Raw genomic sequence first — 25,959 nt, 5'->3', positions numbered from 1 at the left:
GTAACGGAACTTGGGGCAAGTGTGCCACCTTAAGCATTTCAAGTTATAACTCACTAAAACGTGTTTTTCAAAAGCCGATTTAAATCTCATAACCATTTTACATCTATTTCCTCACTTATAAATGAGTTTCGCTTGAAAAAAGTGCAAACAAAACAGTTTTTGAAGCGTTTTAAAAAGGGTCCAAAAAGACGTTGTTTTTTGGGCTATGGGGCAAGAGTGCCACTCGTATGGGGCAAGACGGCCACCTGGTTAAAATAACCGTGTTTCTTAGATAATTGGAAATTATTACGTTTATACCACTAGTATATGTATTCCTACATGTATTTAGTCCTCAATGAACCCTTTTTGACCACCAACTATACCACAATATGGTTTGTTACTGTTCTGTTTTTCCGGGGTGGAATCCGCTCACAATAGCGCACCATTCTGCAGCACGCTACAACAATGTTTACATTTTTGACAGCTCGCGCCTATGAAAGATGGTGGCACACTTGCCCCAAACAGAGATGGCACACTTGCCCCAAAAGTTGTAACTTTTTTAAAATTGAATTTTTCAGTGACAAAAAGAAAGTTTTTTTCAACTAAACCCACAAAAAATTTCACGTTTTCTCAGCTATACGGTGGTGTAAATATTTTCTCGGTTGATTGTTCGCACGATTTTTGAGAGCTTATTTGGTTGGATTAAAAAATTATAATATTCTGCTCACTTTTGAAACTCAATATAAATCAGTTTAAAACAATGGGAAATATCGATTGGTCTATATGAAATTAGGCTCAGAATACCTAGTCATTGGAAAGCAACCAACTGTATACACAATTGATCATTAAATTAAAGTTTTTAAGGAAAAATGCTTGGTGGCACTCTTGCCCCGTATGGCACACTTGCCCCAAATTCCGCTAGTGTGTGTTTGTGGTTTGAGTGGTGGATTAAGCAATCTTGCTTCTTCAGTGAACAATACACAGGCGAGGTGTGGCTGAAGTGTTGAGGGAGGGGGGGGGGAAGATCAAAGAGCAATCGGTCTGTAACAATGTTTGCCATTTGTTAGTTAAATATTCACTACTAGCTGGCATCCTTTTTGTCAACGGTGCTAGGGAGGAACATTTACTCTACAGTGGGGGAAATTGCTATAAGCGTACTACTGATAATTACAACTATAATTAAGAAACATAGTTTTGTTAAAATTAATTCATACGCTAATAAAAATAATAATCATCTGACAGCTAGTTCAAGCAGAAAAAAAAATTCTTTTAGCTTAATTTCATTTCAAACCTACACTTACTTACTTGTCTGAAACTTCAACCGATGTTGGGTCTTAGCCTGCTGCATCAATGTCCGAAAACGCTCTCGGTTTTGCGCCTTTGTCTGCCAGTTCAAGTCATCCTGTCAGCTCAACTTAGGCCTATCACGTCCTCTCTGTCCTTATGGATGGGCTAAATGAGTATAGCCTTGCCAGCCCACTAGAGCCTGGCTAGCTTAATACGCTTCAAGGCAGTAAGAATGCCATACAGCTTTTATAGCTCGTCGTTCTATCGGCTCCTCCATTTATCTTACACATACATGGGGCTCAGCGTTATCCGTCGCGTGAACTGATTTGTCAGGCTATAGAATGACCAGCTGGCGCTCAGCATTCTTGCGCGGAACTTAGCTTCCATGGTATTGTCGTTGATGACCTTTGACCCGAGATAGGAAGAAATCTTGGACGGTTTCAAAAGTTCGTTCACCTATCTGCACGTTAACCCTGCGTAAGTTTGGCTTTGTTGGCAGGGTCGCTTATGTTGCCACCATCAGTCTGGCATCGTTTAATTGCAATCCGAGGTTCTTTATCTTTTACTTGATCTATTGGTAGACTTCAGCTACATTGGACATAGCGTCATAGATCAATGATAGCTGTATCTTCAGTGTATGCCAGGATCCTGGTTGACTTGTAGCAGATGATTCCCGAATTCTCCACCATCGCGTCCCGGATACCCCTCTCAAGCACCCCATTTTTGAGAGGTTCAGACACGTCCCCTGAAGGTTGACAAAATTCTCGGGACTTTTTTTGCACAAAAAGAGATATAAGGAAGCTGTTACTTTTCGTAATCTTATATGACGGGATGTGGATTCAATGGTATCCTTATTGGAATGTATGTAATTGGTATCTCCATCAACATTGTTTACTTTCCTCTCAGTCAATGTTGCTTATAAGAGTTTGAGATTTGTCGTAATTGCCCGGTTATCGAAAATGTTATACCAAAATGTTAAATATAACATTTCGCACAATTTAAACGGCCTATTTGAGTAAAAAATAGCTCAATAGTCAGGATGCGCTTACATGATTGACCCTCACTGTACTTATAACAGTTTCGTTAAGCATAACATCCGTTACTGTTTTACTCGCCAAATCCAGACGACTTCATAAATATTTACCAAACTCCCCCACGGCAAACAGCCGATTAAAGTGCCACACGCTTACCATAATCGGTGATAATGTTACTAATCGCATTGAAACATCTCTCGTCCCCGGTGTATTGTCGGTTGTCTTCGAAACGACCACTTCAAATGGCTAAAAAGAAAGCGAGAAGCAATTGGTTACAAAGTTAGTACAAGCAAATGGAACAAAACAAAATGTAATCGAACGAATTTTTATGGCGATGCGTCCGTCGTTCGATCAGATAGTCGGAAGCAGGGCAATGGAACTCACTTGCTACATCTTATCATCTTACCTGTCAATTTACGGCAGCTGTTTTTCTTTAATCTTATCTGCAAAACTGTCCTTACAGCAATCACACAGGGCCAGCAGACACAATCGGGGTGGCCTACCACAACAATGTAACCGTTTTGAATAATTTGTTTCGGAAAGCGGTAGAGCAGCAACAGTTACTAACCGGCAAAGGGGGTTTTAGTTTTTGTAAGCCTTTTTGTGAAAGGATTTTATATTGTGACGGTTTTATTCAGAAATGAAAAAAAAAGATTCAATATTCATTCCGGCGCTCACCCTCTCCGCGTGATATGTACAATTACAAAACCCAGCGAAAGAATGCTCCGGTAGAGCGTTTTGTTCTCTGCTCTGTGAAGGGAGTGTGAGTGATCCCCCCAAACTTTATACTCTACTCTATTTTACTATAGTTTTGTTGTTTTGTTGTTGTTGTTGTCTATCCTTCGTCTAATAGTGGAGCGGTTAAGGCAAGTTAGGAAAGTAGACTTAATGATTGTGAGTAGAGTCGAGAAAAAAGGGGTGCAGCACAGTCACAGGACTGTGCACGACACCAACACGGGAGATGCTTCACGCTATTGGAGGTTTACACCCTCCACCATCACTGTGAGAGTTCGTTCGTTCGTGCGTTCGCCTTTGCGTAGGTTGGTCTCCGGGACACAGACATTCCCGTTCAATTGATTGCTGTTAAGCATCGTAAGCTTACCTGCTGCCTAACAATTACTTTTAAATTATTAATTTAGCACCTACGATTGATGCCCAATCGGTTGTTAGATATCTTCAATGATATTAGGATACTTGGTTTAGTCCATTTTGCCCTCGTCGTTTGGCACCAACTAGCGGAAACGGATACTTCCAGCTGGTTTTTGCTGTTATTTCAGCACCGGTTTGTGACCTACTCTGCCCTTCCAAAAGTCTCATAAGAATCGATTCCCAAATCCGAACGCATAAGCTCGAGTAACATTTCCCTTCGGACAAATCCAGCAAGATTCCGCTCTCTTTCTCTCTGTTTGCTCGTTGCCCGCTAAAACTACTCCCTGGTATTAGATTAATTTGTTCCAATTGTTCCTACCCTTTGTTGAGCAAACGTGTAATTTGTATAGCGATTTTGTCCACCTCCACGGTTTGTCAGGACCTGCGTGTGATGTGTGTCTGTGGGTCAGTAATATAAATTTGTACCGAAAATCGAGCGCCATTAAAATAAGTAAAATCGTTTTCGAAATCTTTCGCTCGTGCTCACTCTTCCCACTTCTACCTTGCATCTCGAAATCTTTTTGTTTTTTTTTTTGCAGTACGAGAAGTGCATTTCCAATTAAATCTTCTACTAGCGTCCCTTTACGTATCTGGTTGAACGAATATTTAAAAAAAATGCCCTCAATAAACTGCACAAAGTGGCAAAGAAAACAACAAATCACACTCACTCACACACACAAACATGGTGCTGGTAAATTGAGGATTGCCATTGCAATTGTGTACTACTAACTACGGCTCGATTTGTTTAGATCGAATTCCTTTTCCGTTCCGTTCAGCTTCTCTGCTGCCCGCACCCCCGCTGTCTAATCTATTAAAGTAGAAAGCAAACCTTACAGCAAATACGTAGCGTAATCAAACAAAATAAACCTACACGCGACGTATTTTCCACTCGCTCGCCTTCCCTAATCGGTTCGCTGTGATTCAGCAAAACCCAGTTTGGTACCAGTCGTTTTCTTTGGGCGGAGCAGCACTAGATAAGGTGAAGTAGTAGTAGTAGTTTGATCAACCAATTGGCATTGAAACTAAGCTACTAGCTTGCATTACAGTAGTGATCATCGAGCATGCCTTTTGTGAAAAAGAGAACTAAAAGTGTAGAGCAGCGATCAGTTTTAAAACAAAGCGTTATAACATAGAGATCTTTAAACATAAAACGAACGTTAACGATAAAACGAAGGTAGCTGCCTCCTTTTCACGATCAGTGTGGCTATTCTAACAATATAAGTCAGCAAAAAAAAACAAGCGTAATCAATAAACGAAAGGTTAACAGGTTAAGAAAAAGCAGCCAATTAGGTAGTTGATGGGCGATCACCATTGAGATGATCGCTGTTTCGCAATAGAAACGATTGCCCTCAAAGTGTCCAACGAGCCAGCGGGCCGTTCAGTTGCTCGAGGAACCGATCTCGTACCGACCGTTCTTCAGCACAATCACCAGCACCGTAATGTTATCGACCGAGCCACGGCTGTACGATTGCAGCGCGATGCTTTTCGCGCCAAAGTGCGGCTCGTCCAACCGTTCGCGCACGTACGCAACCGCCTCCTCGTTGGTGAACGTATCCCACAGCCCATCCGAGGCCAGGATCAGAAATTGTGGTCTACAAAAAAAAAAACAGGGAAATATGTTTCAGCAACTCTTGCACGAGTAACAATTGCTCTCTCACACACACACACTTACCGGTGATCGACTAAATCGAAGGAAAGCACGTCCGGGTTGGCAATGACCAGGTTTTTCTCCTTCAGCGGATAGTCGCCGAGGGCGCGGGACGTCGCCAGTATGCCCGCCACCCGCCACACGCCCTTGAACGCGATGAAACCGCCGGCGTCGGCGATGCGCTTCTGCTCCCGCACCTGCTGCGGCTTGTGGTCGAACGACAGCGGGATCGCGTTACCCTTGAAGTCGCACATGACGCCGCGCGAATCGCCCACATTGGCCACTATCAGCTTGGTGCGGTGTATGACGGCAATCAGCGCGGTCGTACCGGCAAAGTCCGACTGGAATGAAGCGGAAAGAAATCAAACTGTATTTTGCGCTGGAATTTCCGTATCGTTTGCACACATCTTGCACGAAATTTCAACAAATCGCAGGGCACTGATAAGCCCACTGAAAGCAACACGCCACCAAACGAGCGGCAAAGCGCAAATCCAGTGGAGTTGTTTAAGTCAATCAGTGTACGATCATGGCAGCGAAAGGACGATTGTCTGGGCGGTGCATTGTGTCAATAGCCGCCATACTGCTCCTTCCGGCATGTATCGCACAATCGTCGAGCACTTCAAGCGACACCGGCACTGATACGGTACCGCAAAGGTCAAGTGGCTTCGGGTACGAGCTAATCCGCAATCAGCTCGAGGAAATGCAAGATAGGTAAGCCACGGAACGGCAAGTGTGTCTCCTACAAGCGCCAATCGTTTGATTACCAATCCTGCTTTGTCTTGCAGCATCACACAGCTGCAGCAAACGGCGGAGGGCCGTAATGCGTGTGCCGGACTGGAAGCCAACATTGCCACCATACTGAGGCGGCTCGAAACGATCGAAAACGGATTGAAAGGTTTGGAATTGGAAACGAAAAACAAAAATCTGCGAGAGTGTTTATAACATTCTACTCTCCCTTTTTTCTCTTCTTCATGTGCACAGCAATGCCTCAATCACCAGCCATTTCCACGCCAGCACGTCCGATATACGATCAAGCACCGCTAACTCCAGCATACAGTGCACGGCCGTCAAGAGACCGTACCATCGATACCGACCGGATGAAAGCATTGCAAGAGACAGATGCTATGTTTGAAGAACAGCGATTGCGTGCCAGAGCTCGAGTGATGGCCAGAACTATGGCTAATCAACAAAGGGAACAGTCCGTGTTCGACCGCGGTAAGTCAGTGGCAAGTTCTGCTGCAGGTTCGTTGCTGCGTTGCACTCATTTTGCACGTTTCCATTTGCAGTTTACGACTCGTGTGACGATGTGCCGAGCTCGGGCATGTGGAAAATTCGACAAGGTACGCAGATAGCAAACGTACACTGTATCAAGTTCTAAACGTCGGCCTTAATCCATTCATTCTACAAATAAAAATGGGAAATAATGATCAAAAATAACCCTTTTTTGGCTTACCATTTTCTTCGCCGCCTCCACCAGATCGTAATCAGCCGCCAGCACCTCGTCGGTAATGATCTTGCCAAAGTTGATACTACCATTCTGCACGTAGCAGCGGGCATCGTACGTTTTCGGCTTGGCCGGCACGGGCTCACCGCTGCCCGACGTCCCGTTCAGCAGGTTCTTCTTCACCTGCTGCCGAGCCGGCGACTGATTGCCCATGTACTTGCTCAGCAAATCGTTCTCCAGCATCTGATTGTTGTTGGCTGCTGCTCCTCCACCACCACCACCGTTCGCTGCACCATTGTTGCCCGTTCCGACCGTGTCCTCGGTCTTGGATTTGCGAAAGCTCTGTCGCCGCTGGACCGCACCCGACGGGTCACTATTTCCATTGTGCGCGTTCACCTTGTACCGTTCGTTTACTTCCTGCTGCTCCTGCTTGTCGTCCTCCTTCTCTTCCTTCTCCTCCTCCTGCTGCTTCCGGTCGTCCTCCGCACAGACGCCAGCCTTCGGGCCGGGCAGCTCCTTCCCGTCCGCAATGGCCGACGATTGCATCAGCTTCTGGTGGATGTTCTTTATCAGCACGGTTTTCGCGTACTCGGCCGCGTACTCGCCGCCGTGCCCGTCGAAGATGGCAAACAGGGAAATGCCGCTGCTGTTGATGTTTTCACTTATCACAAATCTGTATGAAGCAGCCGGGAAACAAGAGAGAGAGAGAGAGGGGTGTAAGCGTTAATTCCCATTAGTGTGAAATCACGAGAGGCCCTCTTTTCCACGGCGGCGGCTCCCCGACACGAGTGTGTCACCAACGCCATGTGCGCGCGGGACACTCGAGGCACACCCGGGGCGGTAAACAAAGAAAAGGAACCGCAAACAGCGATCGTGTAAAAGAAAGGTAGGCCTACTACGCGATGACGCTGCGTCAAGTGCGCACTTTATTATCAGAGGAGGGAAAAACACCCTCCACGCATCTAGTTGGCGAGGTGGCGGTGGTGGTCGTTTACTCGCATTTCCGCCCTGATTTATGATTGTGAGGCAAATGTAAAGCTGTTAGGAGTAGCATCGTTCAAAGTGATGGAAACGTAATTGAAAGATTTAAACTGCATGCATCGATTTGTAGGCCTGTAGTTCGATGTGCGGTCAGATCGGATTTCGGATTGCACTTTGTAGCCGCACACCGAAGACGCACACACAGACCAACATCGCGCGGTTTCGGGGGTTTTCTAAAAATACCTCCGTTACAGCTTTGACATTAAGTGGAGCGATAACCGGTGGCCGACAGTGAGGGAAAGTGCGGCAAAGGGTGGTCTAATACTGCTACGCTTTTCCGCACAACCCTGCCCCCTCTGTTACACTATTTTTCCTTTTCGCCACCGCCACCCAGCCAGTAGTAAGCCTCTCGCTACCAGCTCAAGTGGGGCTTCTTCCGACTGCATTATACCACCCCCCCCAAAACGCTCACCTGTCCTCCATCTTGGCCCGGCGGCCTTGGACCGCGTACACCGCACTGCCGGTCGTCCGCTCGTCCCAGCTGTGCTTCTCCGCGGCCGATGCCAGCATGGACAGCTTGCCGGACCGGCCGCCCGCCTTCCCGAGCCCGAGCGAGTTGCTGATGCGCCCGATGAACCCGCGGCTCCATACCTCCGCTGCTTGCAGGTACAGGACGAACAGACAGATTAGCAGGCCGGCGATCAGCACCTCCGGCTTCAGCAGGTACACCCGCATCACTTTCCAGACGTAGCTGAGCGAGCTGTTGAGCGGCGTGACGCCGACGGCGAACTTCGAGAGCAGCTTCATGTGCGACTTGGACAGCGTTTGGTACAGTATCTTATCTTCTAACTCGTCCTCCATGTCCTCCGGCCCACCGGGGAATCCGAGCGAGCTCCCCGCGTCGGTGTGTTTCGCGCAAACACCCGCACACACACACACAGACACTATAGCAAGAAGCGAGATAGTAGACGAGTGCAACGGATGCACCGACCGTATCGATCTGGGTCACTTAGCTCTTAGCGGTCTAGCAGCGACTAGCACTCATCCTCTGCCGAAACGACACCCGCACACGATGGTACAGCGCGATGCCGTGCGATGGATTATTAACTCTACCAAACTGCGTAATGCAAATGTCGGCCGTTTTTCCGTGCTGGCCGCCCCCGTTAGTTCGATGACGCCAGTAGAGAGGGGCCGCGGAAAACCTCTCGAGCCTCCTGTGTCGCTCGGTCGCTGCGACGGTGGTGTGGCACCAAAGAAGGTGAACAGTGGCCCTCCGCCCTGTTAGTGTGAGGGTGTTTGTGCGGGCACGCCCCCCAACAACCCAAATCTACACTCGGCCACCGATAAGCTGCAAGCTACAAAGAAACTAATTTTGGCCACAAAAATCGTCGGACAGCTGCGAACCACGGGTGAAAATGTATTGCAAAACAACAAATCGGTACACCAACACAGTGCAACGATCTGGCGGGATTGACAGCACGTACGGACGTCAGTGTGCGATCTCCCGATTATCCGGGGGGCTCGCTGCACTATGGGACGAAGCTTGAATGTATAGGCCATCATTAATTTTCAAAATGTTTACTTCCCTAATAGTTAAGGATTTGAATTTTTATGTATGCTTTTGACTCCAAAACATCGTTATTTGAAGAATTAAAATGAGCGTATTTCTAACAAAAAAAGCCTCTGTATTTATTGTCTGCTGTTTCAATTTTTATTATGTTCCTACTTAAAGAGCAATATTCAGTGAAATACAAATGGATGACGATTTAAAACTAATTCGTTAATTAGATACATATTTCACTCGCTCGTATTAAAATCTATGTAAGTGATCTTTTTACTCTATATTTCAAGGAGTAAGTGCACCAAAAATTTGATTTTTCGTCAAACAAATATCATTAGCAGTAGCAATACGTTACAAAAATACGAATTATTTAACAAGCCACCTGCTCAATAACAAAAGCTAAATCATCTCCATAGAGTTGGTCAACCGTCGTTGACCTTCCTAGTACATCTGTTCAACGTTGCACAAATGCACCTTGGAAAGTACTATCCCATGTTCCAAACGATACGACAAGATCGTTCCAATTGTTCAGATTAACATTTCTCCCAACACCTTGCCAAGGATGCTAAATGAAGCTCCAACAACACCATGATCCAAAATCCGCTGCATACCATCTTCCGCTCCACGTGCACGACAACGATTGTTGTCCGCTTGAGAAAAAAAAAAAACAAAAACAAAAACAGTACACAGTACCAAAAACAAATACAAAAGCAATTTGCTGAGAGAACGTGTGTATGGGAGCGAGAGAGCGACCGCGCTTGAGAGAAAACGCTTTGCACGCACACACTCTCCGTTGCCGTGTTAACTGGCGGAACGATGGGACAACATAGTAATAAGAGCGGTCATAACATATATTTTGATCTACTTTCACTTCATAGACAATATAAAAACCCAATTTGTATTGTTGTTTCAAAGATAATAATATTGAAACGTTACGACGAGGTACATCTTTAAAAAAAACATGAAAACTTAAAAATCCATCAAGGCTAGGAGAGCTAGCATTAAAAACAATATCTGTTTTCCGGGCGAAAAGTGTTCCAATAGTGTAAAATTGCATTAAGCAAGTACTTGAATAATAGCCAGAACAGCTTTTTGTATAAAATAAAAATATTTTTCAATTTTTTTCTTTCGCCAAAACCACTCCTGCCGTAAGCATTTTCAACCAGTCCTGAATTAGATAAATTAAATCATTGAAATAAACCATGACAAGAAATCAGTTAGAGTAACACTGTTCCAGCTTACAAGCCGTTTATCTCAAAGAAATCAAAGCTATTCAAAACTGTTTTAATTAAACATATTTTTCAACTCTTTCAATTCCATTACAATTACAAATAGAATTTCATTGTATGTCCATCCGTGGCCCATCGTGCGCTACAGCTCAGCAATCGGAACCGCCCCCTCTCACTCACTCATTTACGCTCAGCAGCCAGCAAACGTTGGACGTGTTTTTCGTGCGCGCGTGTTTTGCGAAACACTATTCAGTGTCGAAGCGCTCCCGGGAGTCCGCAGCCCTTTTTTCAAGTTCCCTTATCACAAAAAAACGGAAAGCGTGCGGGCAGCACAGCAGTAGGCGCGCGTTCCTAAGCCAACCGTACGTTCGAATGTGTGTGACGAGGAGTAGTTCTGTGTGAAGCTGTGTGTCGATGCGTCTGTGAGTTTGTAAATTAACCGTCTGCGACCGGGTTTTTTTGTTGTTGTTGCGGCCACAACGACAGACAAAATCGATTAGTCGCGAAAAGGGTCACGCGTGATCACGCGAGCAAACGCGAGGCAAAGGATTATCGAACCTTGTCTCGCAAAGGTTGTTGCGTAGGGTTTAGGGCTGTGTGTGTGTTGGTGTGCGCGAGACATCCAGCAAGGATGTGTGTTGGTGAGGGATGCGTTATTGTCCTGACAGGTTTGGGGGATTTCCTTTGCAGTTGGTGTGATCCCTCTTTCCTCGCCTGAAGGTAAATAAGAATGCGCTGCTGTGTGGTCCAGCGACTGTGTTGATTGTGCATAAAGTGGTAGTTTCCGAACAAAAGCAGCAACCAGCGAAGCTAGTGAGTGTGCGTGCGCGCGCGTTTGTGTAATCAATAGCGACCGCGGGCGGGGTTGGGGCAGGATTTCATTCGGCTCAATCAGCCGGAACAGCGGTCCGGTCCAGCGGTCGCGAAGGGCGTGTGTCAGTGGCTGCTGCTGCTGCTGCTGTGTTGACATGCAATCTCGGCCCAGCAGCCAGGCGATAAGGAATTTCTCCGCCCAGGAGGAAACGAGCGAGAGATTCTCGTGAATGCGTTTTTGTTTTCCCGTCTCTGTGTGTGTGTGTGTTTGTGCGTGTACGCGTAATTCTTTTTGCCCAGCGAAAGTGATGAATGATAACCTAATCATGCCAATTGTTTGTCGCGACGGAGCCTTTGCAGCATCTCTCAACACTGTGACAGCATCCCACACCCATACCAAAGCAAGGAAAGCAAGAGAGCAGGAAGTGAGAAGAATTCCTCTTTGCGGCTAGTTTGTGCGTGCCTCTGTGTGTTCTCCTAGTTTTCATTGTTTGGTATGCCTTTTCTTCGTGATGACCCTACGCAAAGGTGCGTGTGACTGTGCGTACGTGTGTGTGTGTGGATAGAATAAAACAAAAGGCCGTAAAACCCTTCCCCCAAAAAAAAAAAAACCCGTTTGACAGGTGTGCGCGCCCGGTTATCCGGTTTTTGGCCTTTGTGTGTGAGAGCAACACGCTTTGAGTGTGTTGTTTTTGTTGTTCGTTCGTTCCTTTGCTACACTCACGCGTCGTCCGAGCCTACACACGCGCATCCCACAGTAGGCGGCGCCGCGTTCTATGCTGCAAACCCGGTTCTCGAGCCGCAAGCGTGCGTGTGTGTGTATGAGTGGGTTAAACGGGTTGTGTTTTGCAAGCATAAAAGCAAAAGTGAAATCATTACTACAAGTGCTGCCGTTTTTAATTTCAATGCCTTATCTTTGCAAAAGTGTGTTTCCCTAATTCTTATATGTTTCTTCCCACTTTTTCCCACCCCACTTTTTTAGTGCAAGTCGAGTGAAATTTTTGCCCCAAGTGCACTGAAAGTGAATTTTTTTTTGCACTCTGCCAACCATAAAGTGTCGATTTTTAGGTCGTTCAATCGTTGAAAAGTGAAAACAAAATAGTAAAAACAGCAGCAGCAGCCAAAAATGTGCCCCCGGCTGGAGCGGGCAAGTGGAGTTTGAAATCTCGTGACACGTTCCCCCCGGCGGTGGCACATGTTGGCATGTGCCTTCGCGGGCCTGTGAGATAGTGCGTGCGTTCGTGTGTGTGTTTGTGTATGCAAGTGTGCGTGTGTGTGTGTGTTTTTATTTGTAAAACTCTCCATGCTTTTATCCCGGAAAAAAGCGCAGCAGCACGCAGAATCGATTAAATGTCCCATCTCCTGTGCCGGTTGTGAATAACACCATAACACAAAACAGAGTCGTACCAACCCAGTTTTTTTGTTCGTACGTGTATGTGTGTGTATGTGTGTGTTTGTGCTAAAAGCTGAACAACAACAATGACCGAGCGGAAGTTCACCCGCGGGCTTAACAAGCCCGGCATGGCGGCACAGCTGAGGGAAAACATCTCGCAAGTTGTACGTGAATCCACCTCACTTGTATGTATTTAATTTTTGTTTATTTTAATTTAAACCCCATCCCATCCTCTCCCATTCCATTCTTCTTCCTGGTTGCCCTTTTCCCCCCAATTTTCCCAATGAGAGTGAAAAAGAAATGCCCTTACACCACACCCCATCTGTGAGAGCGTCTGAAAGAGACGACAGAAGCGCACACGTTGTGCTGTGTAGGGAAATATTTTTGCGTAAGTAAACGGGAGCGCAGCATTGATGAATTCCCCCTGGCTGTGGGGAGGCGGTTGGAAGGGATGGACCGGTGAAAGAAGGGTGGGTTTAGAGGCAGATGATGAGCAATGATGATGTGCCGGGTGGTCGGCACGCCACACATATGCGGAGATACTTAACGTTAAAAGTTTTACGCTTCGCATGATTTCCAATGTAAACGCTCCCTTGCGTATATGTGGCGGCAACTCCCCTTTTTTGGATGCGGTGGTTGCTTTGATTTGGCGATCGAGTGCAGCGAGCATTTGTGTTTGTATGAGGGGCAGCTCTGGACCAAAACGTGAATTAAAAATAAAAAAAAAGAAGAGAGAAACACAATACGTTCTAACAGGTTTGCCAGTGCCAGTGCACCCCGGGTTTTGTTATGTGGGCTGCGTGCGTATGATACGCAAGATCTCTCTGTGCTCATGGGGGTGTAGGAGTGGGTGGGTCGTTTTTGGGTAAATTTCACTTCCCGCTTTCCGAATTGCACCGATTGAAAATGGAGCATGTTTTTTTTTTTGTTTTGTCTCAAAATTTGTTACAGACGCGCGGATAACATCATCATACTCGCTTGTGTCGGTTTTACTGTTTCATTGTTCCCGAGCGATGCAAATACATATTAAATGTATGCAAAAAACGAGAAGAAAAAGTCATGCAATGCGTGCAAGAGCAATCGCATAATGACTGTTTGCGTAACTCAAGATTTTGAATTGAAAAAAGTGTAGTTGAATGTTGTTAATGTTTTCATAGTGCTTGATTCTTCTCTTAATATACTTTTCAATATTTATTGTTTTTTATTGGGTGAAAAATCGAATAAGAATCTTTTTATCATTTAGTTTATTTATACAGTGCCTACCATTACTACATGGACAGCCGTTTATCACGATTTGTGGAAAATACGGATGAGAAAGATTAAAACTGTAAATGTACGAATTGTGCAAAATACTATTTTATATATTTTTTAAATTATTTAAATCATTATCACACGACACATTATAAAATTATAAATAATTTTTTTTTAGAAAAATCCAAAAATTTGCTGTTGTCACCATTGATGTTCTCTTGGTTAAATGGTTAAAAAAACTCTAGAATACCCTGTATGTGATACCTTACATTTGAGGCTCATTTACCGAACCTTATTTTAAGTAAAGCAGCACCCCTTTTTCAATTATCACTGCAATCACTTGTTTCATGTTCAAATATTTGTCCAATTCGCGCCCCCAAAAACACCCACGACATCAAAACGAATGCATTCGCAAACGTACCCATTGCATTTGCAAAACCAATACCAATGAATGGGTTTAAAAAACTGCATGCGTCAAATTTCCCGCCACAACACAGCACCAGAGCACGCCGGCGCATGTTTCCCAGTGGTTCAGCCCGTTATCAAAATTTCGGGCCTTGGAGTGGCGTTAATATTTGCGAAAACTTCCCACAAACGAACAACGCCACCGGGCAGACCGATGACTCATCAACGTCGCTGATCGCTGTACGATTCTGTGCGTGTGCGTTTTTTTTGCACACAATCAAATACTTTATTCTACCACACCATCATAGCACGTGTTTTGCAGCCCTCGTCGTCTTCGTCGGCTCGGTCGATGCTGTGCTGCAGGGTAGCATAATCTGTTCGCTAGTGTCTTCCTACTGTATGTTGGCCTTTCATTTCCTTCTTCGCCAATGTGTACAGCTCATCTGCTTTGGCAATTTAATGCTGATTCAGTAAGTTATGCATTTGTGAGTGTGTCTCGGTGTAGGAGACGGGAGGGATGTTTGCAAATAACCAGCTCCTCTGTCGGGGAACAAAAGGGAATGATGTTGATGAAGGTTTTTTTCTTTACTTTTGCCTCGTAATCATAAATGGTCACCAATGAATGTATGACTTCTTTGTCGTAGTCTGTCTGGCAAGGGAATTATTGGATATCAATTAACATCGCTCTCAGACGAGTGTCGTTGCCCAGTAGTAAACTGGTTCATTTTAATGTTGGCGTTCTTTATGAACAAGTCTCATTTTAATTAATTCCCTCTGTTTGTTCTGGCTGGCAAATCGATGACATCACTTTTTTGTTTGACAACGTTTCCTACCTCGAATTTGGTAGTGGAGAGTGAGATGGATCTATAAGGTGTTGCGTGGTGTGCAGAGGTGACATAACTTTAATTCCAATTGAATGAATTATACGCAATCGAAAGCTGGTAAAGACAGTAAATGGGGTTTAAGGCGTAGGTTTCGAATCGGACGCCAGCGAAAAGTGGTTTCTCTGGATCTTTTCTCGCGTGTTAGAGAGCTTTGCCGGGTGCGTGCAAATCCAAAAATCAACCATATTTTTGGTTTTTTTTTTGACATTTTCCCCCTCTGCCTTGTGATGTGTGATGTAAGTTGCTGCACGAAAAAATGGCACGTAATAAATGTCATATTATATATATTAGCCTTGATGAATGCAACCAGATTTGAACTATTTCAAAATTCAATCTAGTTAGACTTCAATTCTGCAATCCAACTTGAAATCAGAAATCATCATTTTGCCTTAAATCATCTTTAGTGATTCTGTATGACAGAAAATCTTAAACTGGGTCGTTGGATAATGAATAATTGGTTCGTTAAGTCGTTGAATAATTGTAATAATGTGTGAGTCTTTTACAGGGTTTCCCACGATTTGTTGGACGTTTCTCAGATTTTTTTGGTTTATTTGTATTGATTTCCTACTGGACTATACCAATAATTTATGGAAACGAACCAAAAATCTATGGGATACGATACGAAAAATCGTGGGAACGCACCAAAAAATCATGGGAACTGACCAATAAATCATGGGAAACCCTGTATAGGACCGTGTTCCGATGGTGGGCACTAAGAACTGTGAAAAAGAATATTAATATTTGATGATTTTTTGTTGTTGCTATATTTACACCTTTTCTGATATAATTCATGCGTTTTTTTAATTTCCGTTCTTTTAATAACTGGGAATCCATTCCTTTTTCTATTCTTCATTTAACACACCGTTTGCAAAGGGGTCTAAACACGCTCACAAAAAAGCCCTTGGCAGCGTAGTAGTAGTTACCTGTGGTCCAAGTTCACCCGCCAAAGCAATCGTGCGTAAATAACACCGACATGTGAACACTAGCCTAGTGGCGATGAAAAAAACGCATCGCGCCCACTGCCCGGGCCGTACTCTCTAGAACGAGGTGACATCGATACGCCAGGGGATTAAACATCATTTCACGTCCCGGTGTTGTTTACATCGTCACTTAGCCGTCGTTCCACGCTCGAAGGTTAGCACCGATCTGCCCTTTAGCGTGTGTCCGATTCTGTTTACAGAAACTTGCCGTTGTGTTGGATATGTTAACTCGAGGAAAGTAGCCGTCAAGTAAGCGCGCGCGCGCGTCGGATCGTGCATGATCGAGGATGATTCGTTTTTTCCGTTTTTTTTTCTTCCGTTCATTCTTGCTCCGTCTTTCTGCGTGTTCTGTTTTGATTGCACTTTCTATACTGGTTGATGGTTTGTTTACCTTTATTGAGTGTGTGTGTGTGTGTGTGTGTGACGCTTGCGAAACTTTTTCGACCTCGTTGGGTGGCAGAAGATGGCAGAGACGTGCAGTGGCATTGCGTGTTGTGTCAACTTGCGGTTTGCTGTCCTCTCGCTGATTTCGACACTCATTTTGGGAGCATATATTTTTCACGCCAACCAATACTGTTTGCAAAAAAGAGTATGTTCACAACGATTCACACACACACACACTCTCATACAGCCAAGCCATTTCCGTCTGGCGCTTGTCTGGGATGTTCAGTGCAGAAAGCATTTCAACCCTGCCCTGTCGTTGGTGCTCACCATGCACATTCGACCATTTCTCAGAGTGTGTGAGTTTGCTGAATTAGGTCAGCATAAGAGCGCATTCGCTCGGTGTCGGCCCCTAGCGGAAGCTGTCGCCCGAGCTGCCCCGGTAAACAGATCCTCCGGAACCGGGCCAGGATGGGTTCTGTCTCCTGTGGCAACGCCAGCGTTCTTTGTGCTTATGTAACTCGATGCGCTCACCGTAGCATCCGGTTTCGTCCTCTCCAGTGGGTGGGCCCCGGAGTTAGTTGGGCCATTGAACTTTGCACTTTTTTCTCCCTCTTGCTCTCTCTCTCTCTCTTTTGCATTGTCCCTCTCACTGCAAAGGTTTTGCAATCGGTGCAATTGAGCAACGCCATTTATTGCAACACCCGGGCCAAACGGTGCTTTAACACGGGATTGATTTTCTGTTGCAAATGGAGAACCTTTACGCGAGAGTGCCGAGCGATTGATTACCGATAAGTTTGTGTTTCATCTCACCCCGATGGTGGCGGTTTCATGTTTCACTTCCTTTGACGTTCTTTTCGATTAAAAAACTGAACGCACGGCTGGGTGCGGGCATTATTTATTCCATTCAATTTGTGGCGAATAAATATACGATCAATATTAGCGATATCGATTGGGGTTTATTGAAGATAACTGGGGCGCTGGCATCGTGTGACGTCCAGGTACAGTGTCTAGTGTCTTAGAAAATCAATATTCTTGTTGGAGGTGGGTTCGATGCAAATGTCTAATGGGAATAGTTGAAATATGCATGACGCCAGATGCAGGTCGTTGATTCTTATCAGCTATTTGGAATAAGGCCACGTGTTCTTCTGGATAAAATTTTATTTAACCATTATAGAATGTACGGGTGGCATTATAATCAATGATGTATTTGAGAATATTTGTGCCGTTTAGATAATCAATTTTCCTGTCATTTTTATATATGTCATATATTTTTCCAAGACATTTTTATGCATCATATTATCAACGAGGAAGCTGACCTTATTCGATCAAACTTGGGAATCTTATGGAACTGTTAGAAGTTTGAAGATCCCTTAACAGAAATATAGAATCCAGGTTTTAACAAAATGGTCGAGAAACGCAACTCTCTGCTGAGAATGATTCTCGAGGTTCATAACAAATCTTGTTTAATTCCTTTTGAAAAGATTGAATTAATAAATAGAAGAATGTAGGAAATTGTACTAGTCTAAATATTTGAATTGCGATGATTTGCCGATTTTCTGAAATCTTGTTCTTCAACGAATTGAATAAACGCAACTAACATAAATAGGATTCCATTAACACTTCAAGATTTACTGCAATATGATATCAAAATTCTATACAGATCTCCAATTTCTGAGAGTACCATGCATAAAGTGCACCACTTGTACCAGACACCAAGTAAAAACACCAGGAAGTGGTTCATCAACACCATTAGCATAGCTGTAGCGCTCATCGTGAGGTCCATTCCCTTGTGCACGAGGTCAAAAGTGGTAATTTTACCAACCGGCGGTCTGAACCGAGGTCATGCCCGTACCCCACCACAGTACCCGAGTACCCGGTAATTACAAACAAAACCACACTCAGAATGTTCTTTCAATGAGACAGCTTCCAGTCCCCGCTGGCCAGCGCGTTCTCACCATTGCCACTTTGGCAATTAAATGTCCCAGCACAACCGGCATATACATTGTGCTGAGTGTGGATGAACGCAGCGGAATTCCGTACATAGTGCAGCTAAATAATCCACCACCGCTTGTCGGTGCGCTTGTTTACATAAATATTCCAATTCTGTGAATTATCACCAAACCGATTCAAGTGCATTCGCTTGTGTTTAAAGTGCGTCTGTTGTTAAAAGGCGTGCGTTTCAGCGAGAACAGATGCACGAACTGTTCCACGAGAAATAGCGTATCCATCAGCTGGAAGTGCGGAACGCTGAATGATGGAAATTTATGGAAGGGTTTTCCTGAAACGACGGACAAGAAAAATAGATACTCGCGTGGCGTATTACTGCACACACCATGAGAACGCAATGTTTATGGTGGATGTAAAACGTGATCGTTAAAACCGAAAACTCGGCTAGCTTCCTTGCTAATAATTGCGCGGTTCGTGGGGGATCAGTCAATGGCATTGTGTAAACATTGGCATAAAAGTAGCGCACGTTCGGTAGACGGTTTTAGATTTTGTGATGATTATTTTAGAGCTTCGAAGAATGCAATGCGTACATCGGCGAAGGGGGCAATACGCACAACGGAAGGTGTTTTTGCGTCTTTCTCTAGCGTGTATCGTTAGTGTATTTTAATTAAAGACAGGTGGTAGCATGGAAACGTTAAATTGTTCAGCATTATGCTAGTTTGAGCTTTGCATTTCTTCTGTCCAAAATTATTTAAATAGTAAATTTTATGAATATCCAAAAATAAGGATAAAAATAAAGGGAAGATGGGAACAGACAAAGTAATAAGATAATAACGATTTTAGGATCTCAGATACCGTCAATTCTTAAATTCTAACTAAATTCTTTGTTACATTACGTTACGTTACGTTGAATGGGCTGTACATCATAAATACGGATACAAATATTCCTGGGAAATTTCAGGAAATCCAAAAAAAAAAAATATTGAAATAAGAAATTATACAAAAAATGATGTTAGAATTACTTGACTTATGGCGTAGTAATATACGTATGCCGATAAAATTATTTAAATAGCAGGAAGTAATTTCATCATTCAAATATATAGCATAGATAAAAAATTACAATTACTTAAATTAAAGGTTTAAAATATAAATAGTTTATTATTTTGATTATTTTAATCCAATAAATAATAAATTTTTAATTATATTTCAAATAAATTTATTGTTGAAATCAAGTTTCAAACTGTAGATGTTTTAAAATATTAATGTTTTCAGTTTGTATTTTATTATCACTACTAGATTTCGATGCTCCCCATTAGCTTACCAAAATGTCAAAATGGTCCACAACAACCATCCCTGCCTGTACACTAATAAAAATGATAACGAAAAAATAGCGACAAAAGCATAATCAATCTCAATAAATAGCGATTTCCTAATGTATTGCTTTGTAGCCAGTTTGATTGAGCAAATTTAATAATTATATAGTCAATCATAATATTTAAAAAAAATATTTATTATATTTTACACGTTTTTGTTTCCAAATTATATAAAATATTTGTAAGAATTTATTGTTGATTTCTTTTCTTTAATTATACTATTGAATATTTCAAAAACAAATTAATTAAAAAAACCTATTTTTTAAACATGCATATTTTTTTCAATGCTTTGTTTTCCTCCAACTCAACTATCGACATGCTTTTTGTTTTGGTAATATTTAACATAAAAAAAAACAAACCAACAATAAATGCATATCACATTTCGTAAATCCTTCAATTTATGGCCCATTAATCCAGCCGATTGTATCCGTAAGCGATTACGATTTTTCTCCAATAAAACAATTAAGCTTCTCGCAGCTCCAAATGCTCATCATCTCCCTTTTTTGATTGCTATTTGATGAGTCACAGTGATCAAACAAATCTAAACCAATGGCTGGTAAAAAGGAAACAAAAAAAAACGAACAACAACCTAACGTGGTGGAGAACCACCAAAGTCTTCTCGCAGTGAATGACATTCCGAAAGCGGTACCAGCGCATGGCGTGGCGCAGTAAGCAACACTTTCCCTCTCTTAATCGTCACACAGCAGCTCGTGCACATCGCCATCACATACGGGTTTTTGTTGATTATTTCCATACGGGGGATGGTGAACGCGCTATCGCACTTGTTTGGAACAGCCCTTTCGTTGTTGCCGTTGTTTGAATATGGCGGCCGGAATGGATGGATTATAGCGGCATCTTCTTCCTGCACTTGGGCCAAAGGCAATCGATACTATTGTTGGGTTTGATGCACGATGTTCCTCGGACATACATACACACACACACACGCAGTTCAGCCACACTAGGGCAGGCTGAATCGTCCGGGAAAGGTAGTGTAAGGTGCAGGTTAACGCGTACGCGCGCCATTCAACGCTCGTCGTTTACGGCTTGGTTGAGAGATGATGGTGCATGGAGGGATGGGCAGAAGAAGCGAAAAACAAGGTGGATAAACACTACAAACGTTTGGCAATGATGTGCGCGCAGTAGTTTGTGCCCGCAGTGTCTATAAATAGCCATTTGTTTGGTTCGCGATCACGCGTTCTCTCGTCGTCGCGGGCGTCGTGGTGTGCGAGACCTCTAATCGACAACCCGCGCGGAAATATGATATGTTTACTGTTGATACAAAACACATAGAAGATGACGAAGACATTGAAATTGTTTAATTAGAATGAGAAGATGTTCATTTATAAGGCATATTTGAAAACTGATGTTTTGTTTGCTGATATCTTGGTCAAAATCTATGACATTACCATTGAAATATTGAAGAATCATCATCTTCACCCTTTCTATCGTGTCCATGCCTTATACAACCAATTGTAAAAGTGTTGTAACATGCAGTTGTCCAATTTTTTCAACATCCATACTCGTCCCATACTCAATTTCTCGCCCTGGAGCGGACACAACTTCTCTATCGCCTCGAGGGACATTACATCCTCCCAGCTACAGATCCGCCGAGGTTCGCGCAACGGGGAAAGCGGCCTCAGTGCGGTGACCCGAGGTCACCACTTGTCACCATTGCTGGGAGGGGTACACGGGCACCATCGGCATCCGAAAACGGCGATTGGAGCAAATTCAATTCCAACCCGTTGTGATGTGGCGAGGTCAAAGGAGCGGCCAAAGCGTGTGCCTCAGAGATCACCCCGCATGATCATCACCGCCGCGAACAAGCGCGAGGATCTAGCGCGATCTTCTACCCCCCCCCCCCCCCCCCGACCCCGTTGGGTTACGCCGATGGCCATGTGAAGTCTGGCTGCGTCTGTAGTTGTGTGTGTGTGTGGGACCGATGGCCATGCCGGCGGGTTTTGTTTGTTATTCGCGCTCTCCTGCGCGCGGATGATCTCATAGCCTTTGACGGGGGGAGCAAACTGGATTCCTTCCAAAAATGAGAATAAAATGCGAAGCACAGAAAAAAAAGACACTTCGTTAGACGCGGCCACATGCAATACTAACACATGTGCACGAGCGCGTCACACACACAGGGTGTTTCGACGCGTTTTGCGATGCAATGTTTAGAGTATTTTGTGTTTTTGGTTTCAAAAGTATTTTCGAGTTGAGTTGAGAAGGAATGAGATTGCAGTAAAAGTGGGACAGAGCGTATATTTGGCAAGCTGTCGATTAACTGTCTCCTCTTGAAAATGATCGTAAATATAAACATTTCAACCGAAACATGACCGCTCTTGGCACTGTATTCCTCTTTTCGTTGTGTCGGTTGGGAGGGATTTCTGTGTTATTAGTACGATCGTCATGAAGATAGCTGTCTTTAATTTTTGAACTTACTCCCATAAACCCTTCGTCTTTTCTGCACCCAAAATCCGGCCAACAAATTGATGTTTTGTCATGTGTGTGTGGTTGTAGTTGGTGCTGCTTGTTGGCTACCGTGCGGTGGCCAAAGGTAATTTATAGCTCGGCAGAATTAATGAACATAAAGCATGTTACCCTTTTACATACATCACACACAGCCCAGAGGCAACCTTCGAACGATGATGGCATTGGCAAACATAATCGCCGGCGATCGATTTGAAGTTGGCACCTCGCACAGTTCCGCTGGATGTTTGACGTTGAAACCCGTTTGTTTTTTTTTACACTTTGCCAAGCGTTGAGGGGTTAGTCGATCACGTCATCGGCAGCTCGTAGAGTACGTGCGTATTTGAACCCTTGCTGTCGGTATAATTGGTGGTAGGCATCACTGTTGAAAAGGTGTTGGTGCGATGACAGAGACATTCCTGGCATTAAATGAGTGTGGTTTGTTCCGTTGGCTTCAAAAATCTTATGCAAATAGAATGACCCCCGAGGCGGCGGGCGACGTTCTTGCGGCACGGAACAACCAATACACAAGCAAGCGGATTTACATAACAAGCGGGGGGTCTAATCAGCTTTTTTCGCTGCTTGGCTCGTATGTTTTAAGGCTCCATTTTAACGATCATTTGCGAGCCCGTAGCCAGGGCAGAGACGTGTCTGCAATCAAATGAATGTCGCTGTTGCTGCTACGACTTGGGAGCTTCCAGTAGCTGTGCGCCCGGTGGCACTCTAATCCCTGTGAGTGAAAGACTTCTGCCAGCGTTTTATTTTACGACAAAAAGAGTTTGCTTTGTCGTTGTTGTTGTTGTTGGGACTCTCCTTTTGTGGGCAATGTTTGGTACGCTTTACAGTTGGGCGCGATGAGCGAAGTAAACGTGCAACTATTTTTAAGGCGAAAAGGAGTTATTGCTGTGATGCGTTGTGTATCGGGCAGGAAGTGATTGAATGGAATAACAGTGTGGTTTTGTTCAGTTTAGTCTTTTACAGGGGTTTTCGTCATGTTATTTGTTTTTTTCAACAATAGCTATTCAATTTTATTTGTATTACATTTTACATTTTATGTTGGTGTTTAGCGTTTAATTTGTATTTAAAGTATGTGTCATTTACATTTGCGTCACAGATCAATAAATTGGACCAAAACATAAAATTAGAACAAAATGTAGAAAATACAGGGTTTATTCACCGCATCCAAGATGTTTTTCAACAGCTGTCAAATGGTTTATATGCCTCAAAATGAAATTTCAGTTTCAACACATGATTTTCAACCCATAACAAAGAACTGGGTTCAATCCAGCAAACTCAATCCAGCTTGAGTCGTGTTGAAAATCATGTTGGAGAAATTATAAATTATTGTGATGGAAATGAAATGTCAGATTGATGTGGATTAACATCATTAATTTATTATTTTGATCATTTTCAGTGCTTCTAAAACGTTGATTATGATGTGAAAAAAATATAACTAAAATTAGAAAAAGGGACCGATTTCCTATTAGAATAACAAATGTCTTAAACAAATGTCGGGCTGGAAAAATAATCCATTTTATTTGAATACTATTAAAAGATTCTTTCAAAATATAAATCACGAGCAAGATTCCAGTGTGTCCCATTTCCTGCATCAGTTATTTTAATGAGATTATGAAAAAAAGCCTCTGATTGTTTAATAATGCGCTTCGGATTATGCATGTGCATGCACAACAATCCCATCTGGCGGCACCTTAAAACGGTCCACGGGAAGAAGGAGGGTCCACAGGTCCTGCGCGCTTTGATTGATATGTTTTTTTTTTTATTCAGCCTTATCTCGGCACATTCTTTGGCCATTAGACTGCTCAGGAGAAGGGATTAAAATCGAAAGCGCTGCAAAGATGGACGAGAAAAGTAAACATACGAACGGACGTTCTGAGATGGACGATGCTGTTCAGTAAAAAACAAAAGATAATGCAAAAAACTGCTACTTATTGCAAAGAGCAGAAAGCAAAACACGCCTCGCATACATTTCAAAGTGCACGCCTGTGCTGAGACCACCAACACGGACAGCAGCCATTAATTAAGACGATGTCCAACGACCGATCGATGCTACTTCCTCATTCGATCCGATTGAAAACCGTTCCTTCTATCTCCCGGTCTCAGTGGTTGATTGTCCCTTTTTTGTTATGCTTCAGTGGTAAATCAACTTTCTCGCATGCTAATGTTTATTCAACCCTCATCGGCTTAAGTTCACGCGGGAGCAGCACAGGCAACCTTCACCACAGCTGCGCGCTACTGCGATGCACTTGATCAGCGTTGCACAACGGCGCAAGTAGCTCTAGCTGGAATATCGTTCAATAAAACACTCTAACTGGTCCCTTTGTTGTTTTGCTGAAATGAGACAAAAAGTGTGTGTTTCTTGTGGATTTTTTCATAATTATGAATAACACAAACTACGCCCCAGGCGCAAAACATTATGACAAAGGAAAGAAAGACAAAACTACGCATAATCGAAAGCGGAATATATCAATCATCCGCTGTAGTGGAAAGTTGTCTCCCCGAAGACGACACCGCCGTCGGGTACGTTGTCATCAGCACGTACTGGAGCTGTCCGCGAATCACGTTGCAACAGAGGTTGAAGAAAAGACCTTCACGACGGATGCGCCAACGGAAAGTGATCGCTCTTCCTCGCCCGGCTGTGTTTCTTATCACACGGGCGAAGACATTCCACTGGCACTTGTCTGTCTCCGTGTCTCGCTGGGCTTGGGCACTTTGTTAAAGCCGGCCGGTGGCATTGCCGATGGGCTGGAAAAAGGGAAAGCCAACCCCATCGCCGGACAGCACCTTTCTTTTCCACTTCCCCTGTTTTGCGTTTGTCCGGTTTGCGTTCATCTTCTTCCTCCAAAATGTCTTAAACCTCCTGTGTTCCTCTGGCTACTCGTACATCGTTCAACGCTGGAGAGTATCGATCATTTCCCACCGTATTATCTCCACACACACAGACACCCTTGCAAGCGCGTTTTTCCGCAGGCGCCAAGACGCACCTCGATTGTCGCAGTTTAGAAAACGGTGCGGCAGTTTAGTGCTTTCTACCAGTGTCTGTCTCCCGGTTGTCGTCGAGCGTTTAGCAAGGTCGTGGTGGTGGAGCTAACTTGCTAATCGATGGACGGTAAGGCAGCTGACAGATACCCCGCAGTACCTAATCGGGGTACAGTGCGGGGCAAAAAAAGGTGCAGCATTATTTTGAGGTGTTTGTTGAAATTAAATCTCCTGCAGAAATATCAATTTCTGAATGATTTTGAACGAATTCGTGCAGAAAAGTGTTTATAATACTAATTTGGAGGTTGAATGACGAGTGTGAAAAAATACTGAAGTAATGTATTGGAATCAATAATTGTACTGAAAAACTATAATTTGATGCGTTTTTAAAAAGGAAAATAATTAAAATTTAATTAAACAAAAACGGACTTACGAATACACCAAATTCATTAGCTTGTTCTAGTGGTGAAAAAGTAATGTAACATTGATTGATGAAAACTAAAACAAAAAACAAAAGTACGTTTATGCGACCAAGGTACTAAAATATGATTAGTAAAATAAGACGTCGATCATTACACAAAAGCGCGTCCGCGGATTAATATTTGAACAGCAAAACAATGCGCATTGCGTAAATTGCATATAAACAGGCGTTTTTGGATGGGTGACGTAGATGCGGTACTATAATTTATGAAAACGCTTGGTGTGTAATATATTTTAATATTTTTCTTTTATTTTATTGCACATTATTAAAATGATGTCC

The 25,959-nt window shown here is 43.6% G+C and overlaps 3 protein-coding genes across 11 annotated transcripts in view; 2 read left to right on the top strand and 1 right to left on the bottom strand.

The window, feature by feature from the left end:
• Window positions 1-3,125: 3,125 nt before the first annotated feature.
• The window catches only part of LOC121596789 (protein phosphatase 1L), a 30,435-nt gene continuing 7,601 nt past the window's right edge, over window positions 3,126-25,959 (bottom strand). The window contains exons 2-5 of one of the 2 annotated variants that reach the window (XM_041922025.1): window positions 7,995-8,178; window positions 6,551-7,214; window positions 5,122-5,438; window positions 3,126-5,041 (exon numbers count right to left, since the gene is read on the bottom strand). In XM_041922025.1, coding sequence (XP_041777959.1) covers window positions 4,828-5,041; window positions 5,122-5,438; window positions 6,551-7,214; window positions 7,995-8,178 — 1,379 coding nt within the window. In that variant the 3' untranslated portion in view covers window positions 3,126-4,827. Of the gene's footprint in view, window positions 5,042-5,121; window positions 5,439-6,550; window positions 7,215-7,994; window positions 9,013-25,959 lie in introns of those variants that run through there. The other variant, XM_041922026.1, reaches the window with a different exon arrangement.
• On the top strand, window positions 5,521-6,534 carry LOC121596792. Its single transcript, XM_041922031.1, has 4 exons — window positions 5,521-5,808; window positions 5,883-5,992; window positions 6,079-6,312; window positions 6,384-6,534. The coding sequence occupies exons 1-4, from the start codon at window positions 5,624-5,626 to the stop codon at window positions 6,473-6,475; spliced, it is 621 nt and encodes a 206-aa protein (XP_041777965.1). The 5' UTR covers window positions 5,521-5,623; the 3' UTR covers window positions 6,476-6,534.
• LOC121596788 (dedicator of cytokinesis protein 9) overlaps window positions 10,488-25,959 on the top strand; it is an 89,541-nt gene continuing 74,069 nt past the window's right edge. For 2 of the 8 annotated variants that reach the window (XM_041922023.1, XM_041922017.1), the window contains exons 1-2: window positions 10,488-10,734; window positions 12,108-12,703. In XM_041922023.1, coding sequence (XP_041777957.1) covers window positions 12,605-12,703 — 99 coding nt within the window. In that variant the 5' untranslated portion in view covers window positions 10,488-10,734; window positions 12,108-12,604. Of the gene's footprint in view, window positions 10,735-10,755; window positions 11,033-11,333; window positions 11,402-11,947; window positions 12,010-12,107; window positions 12,704-25,959 lie in introns of those variants that run through there. The other 6 variants (XM_041922018.1, XM_041922019.1, XM_041922024.1 and 3 more) reach the window with 6 other exon arrangements.

The sequence above is a fragment of the Anopheles merus genome, chromosome 3R (assembly GCF_017562075.2).
Source record: "Anopheles merus strain MAF chromosome 3R, AmerM5.1, whole genome shotgun sequence".
NCBI classification, from domain to species: Eukaryota; Metazoa; Arthropoda; class Insecta; order Diptera; family Culicidae; genus Anopheles; species Anopheles merus.
This window is presented reverse-complemented; position numbering and strand designations above follow the sequence as displayed.

What these genes read in the sequence shown, in the direction of transcription:
- LOC121596792 (XM_041922031.1), top strand. Translation starts at nt 5,624, where the DNA reads ATGGCAGCGAAAGGACGATTGTCTGGGCGGTGCATTGTGTCAATAGCC. An exon ending in GATCGAAAACGGATTGAAAG is followed by an intron (nt 5,993 to 6,078) that starts GTTTGGAATTGG and finishes TCATGTGCACAG; the next exon opens with CAATGCCTCAATCACCAGCC. An exon ending in ACAGTCCGTGTTCGACCGCG is followed by an intron (nt 6,313 to 6,383) that starts GTAAGTCAGTGG and finishes TTCCATTTGCAG; the next exon opens with TTTACGACTCGTGTGACGAT.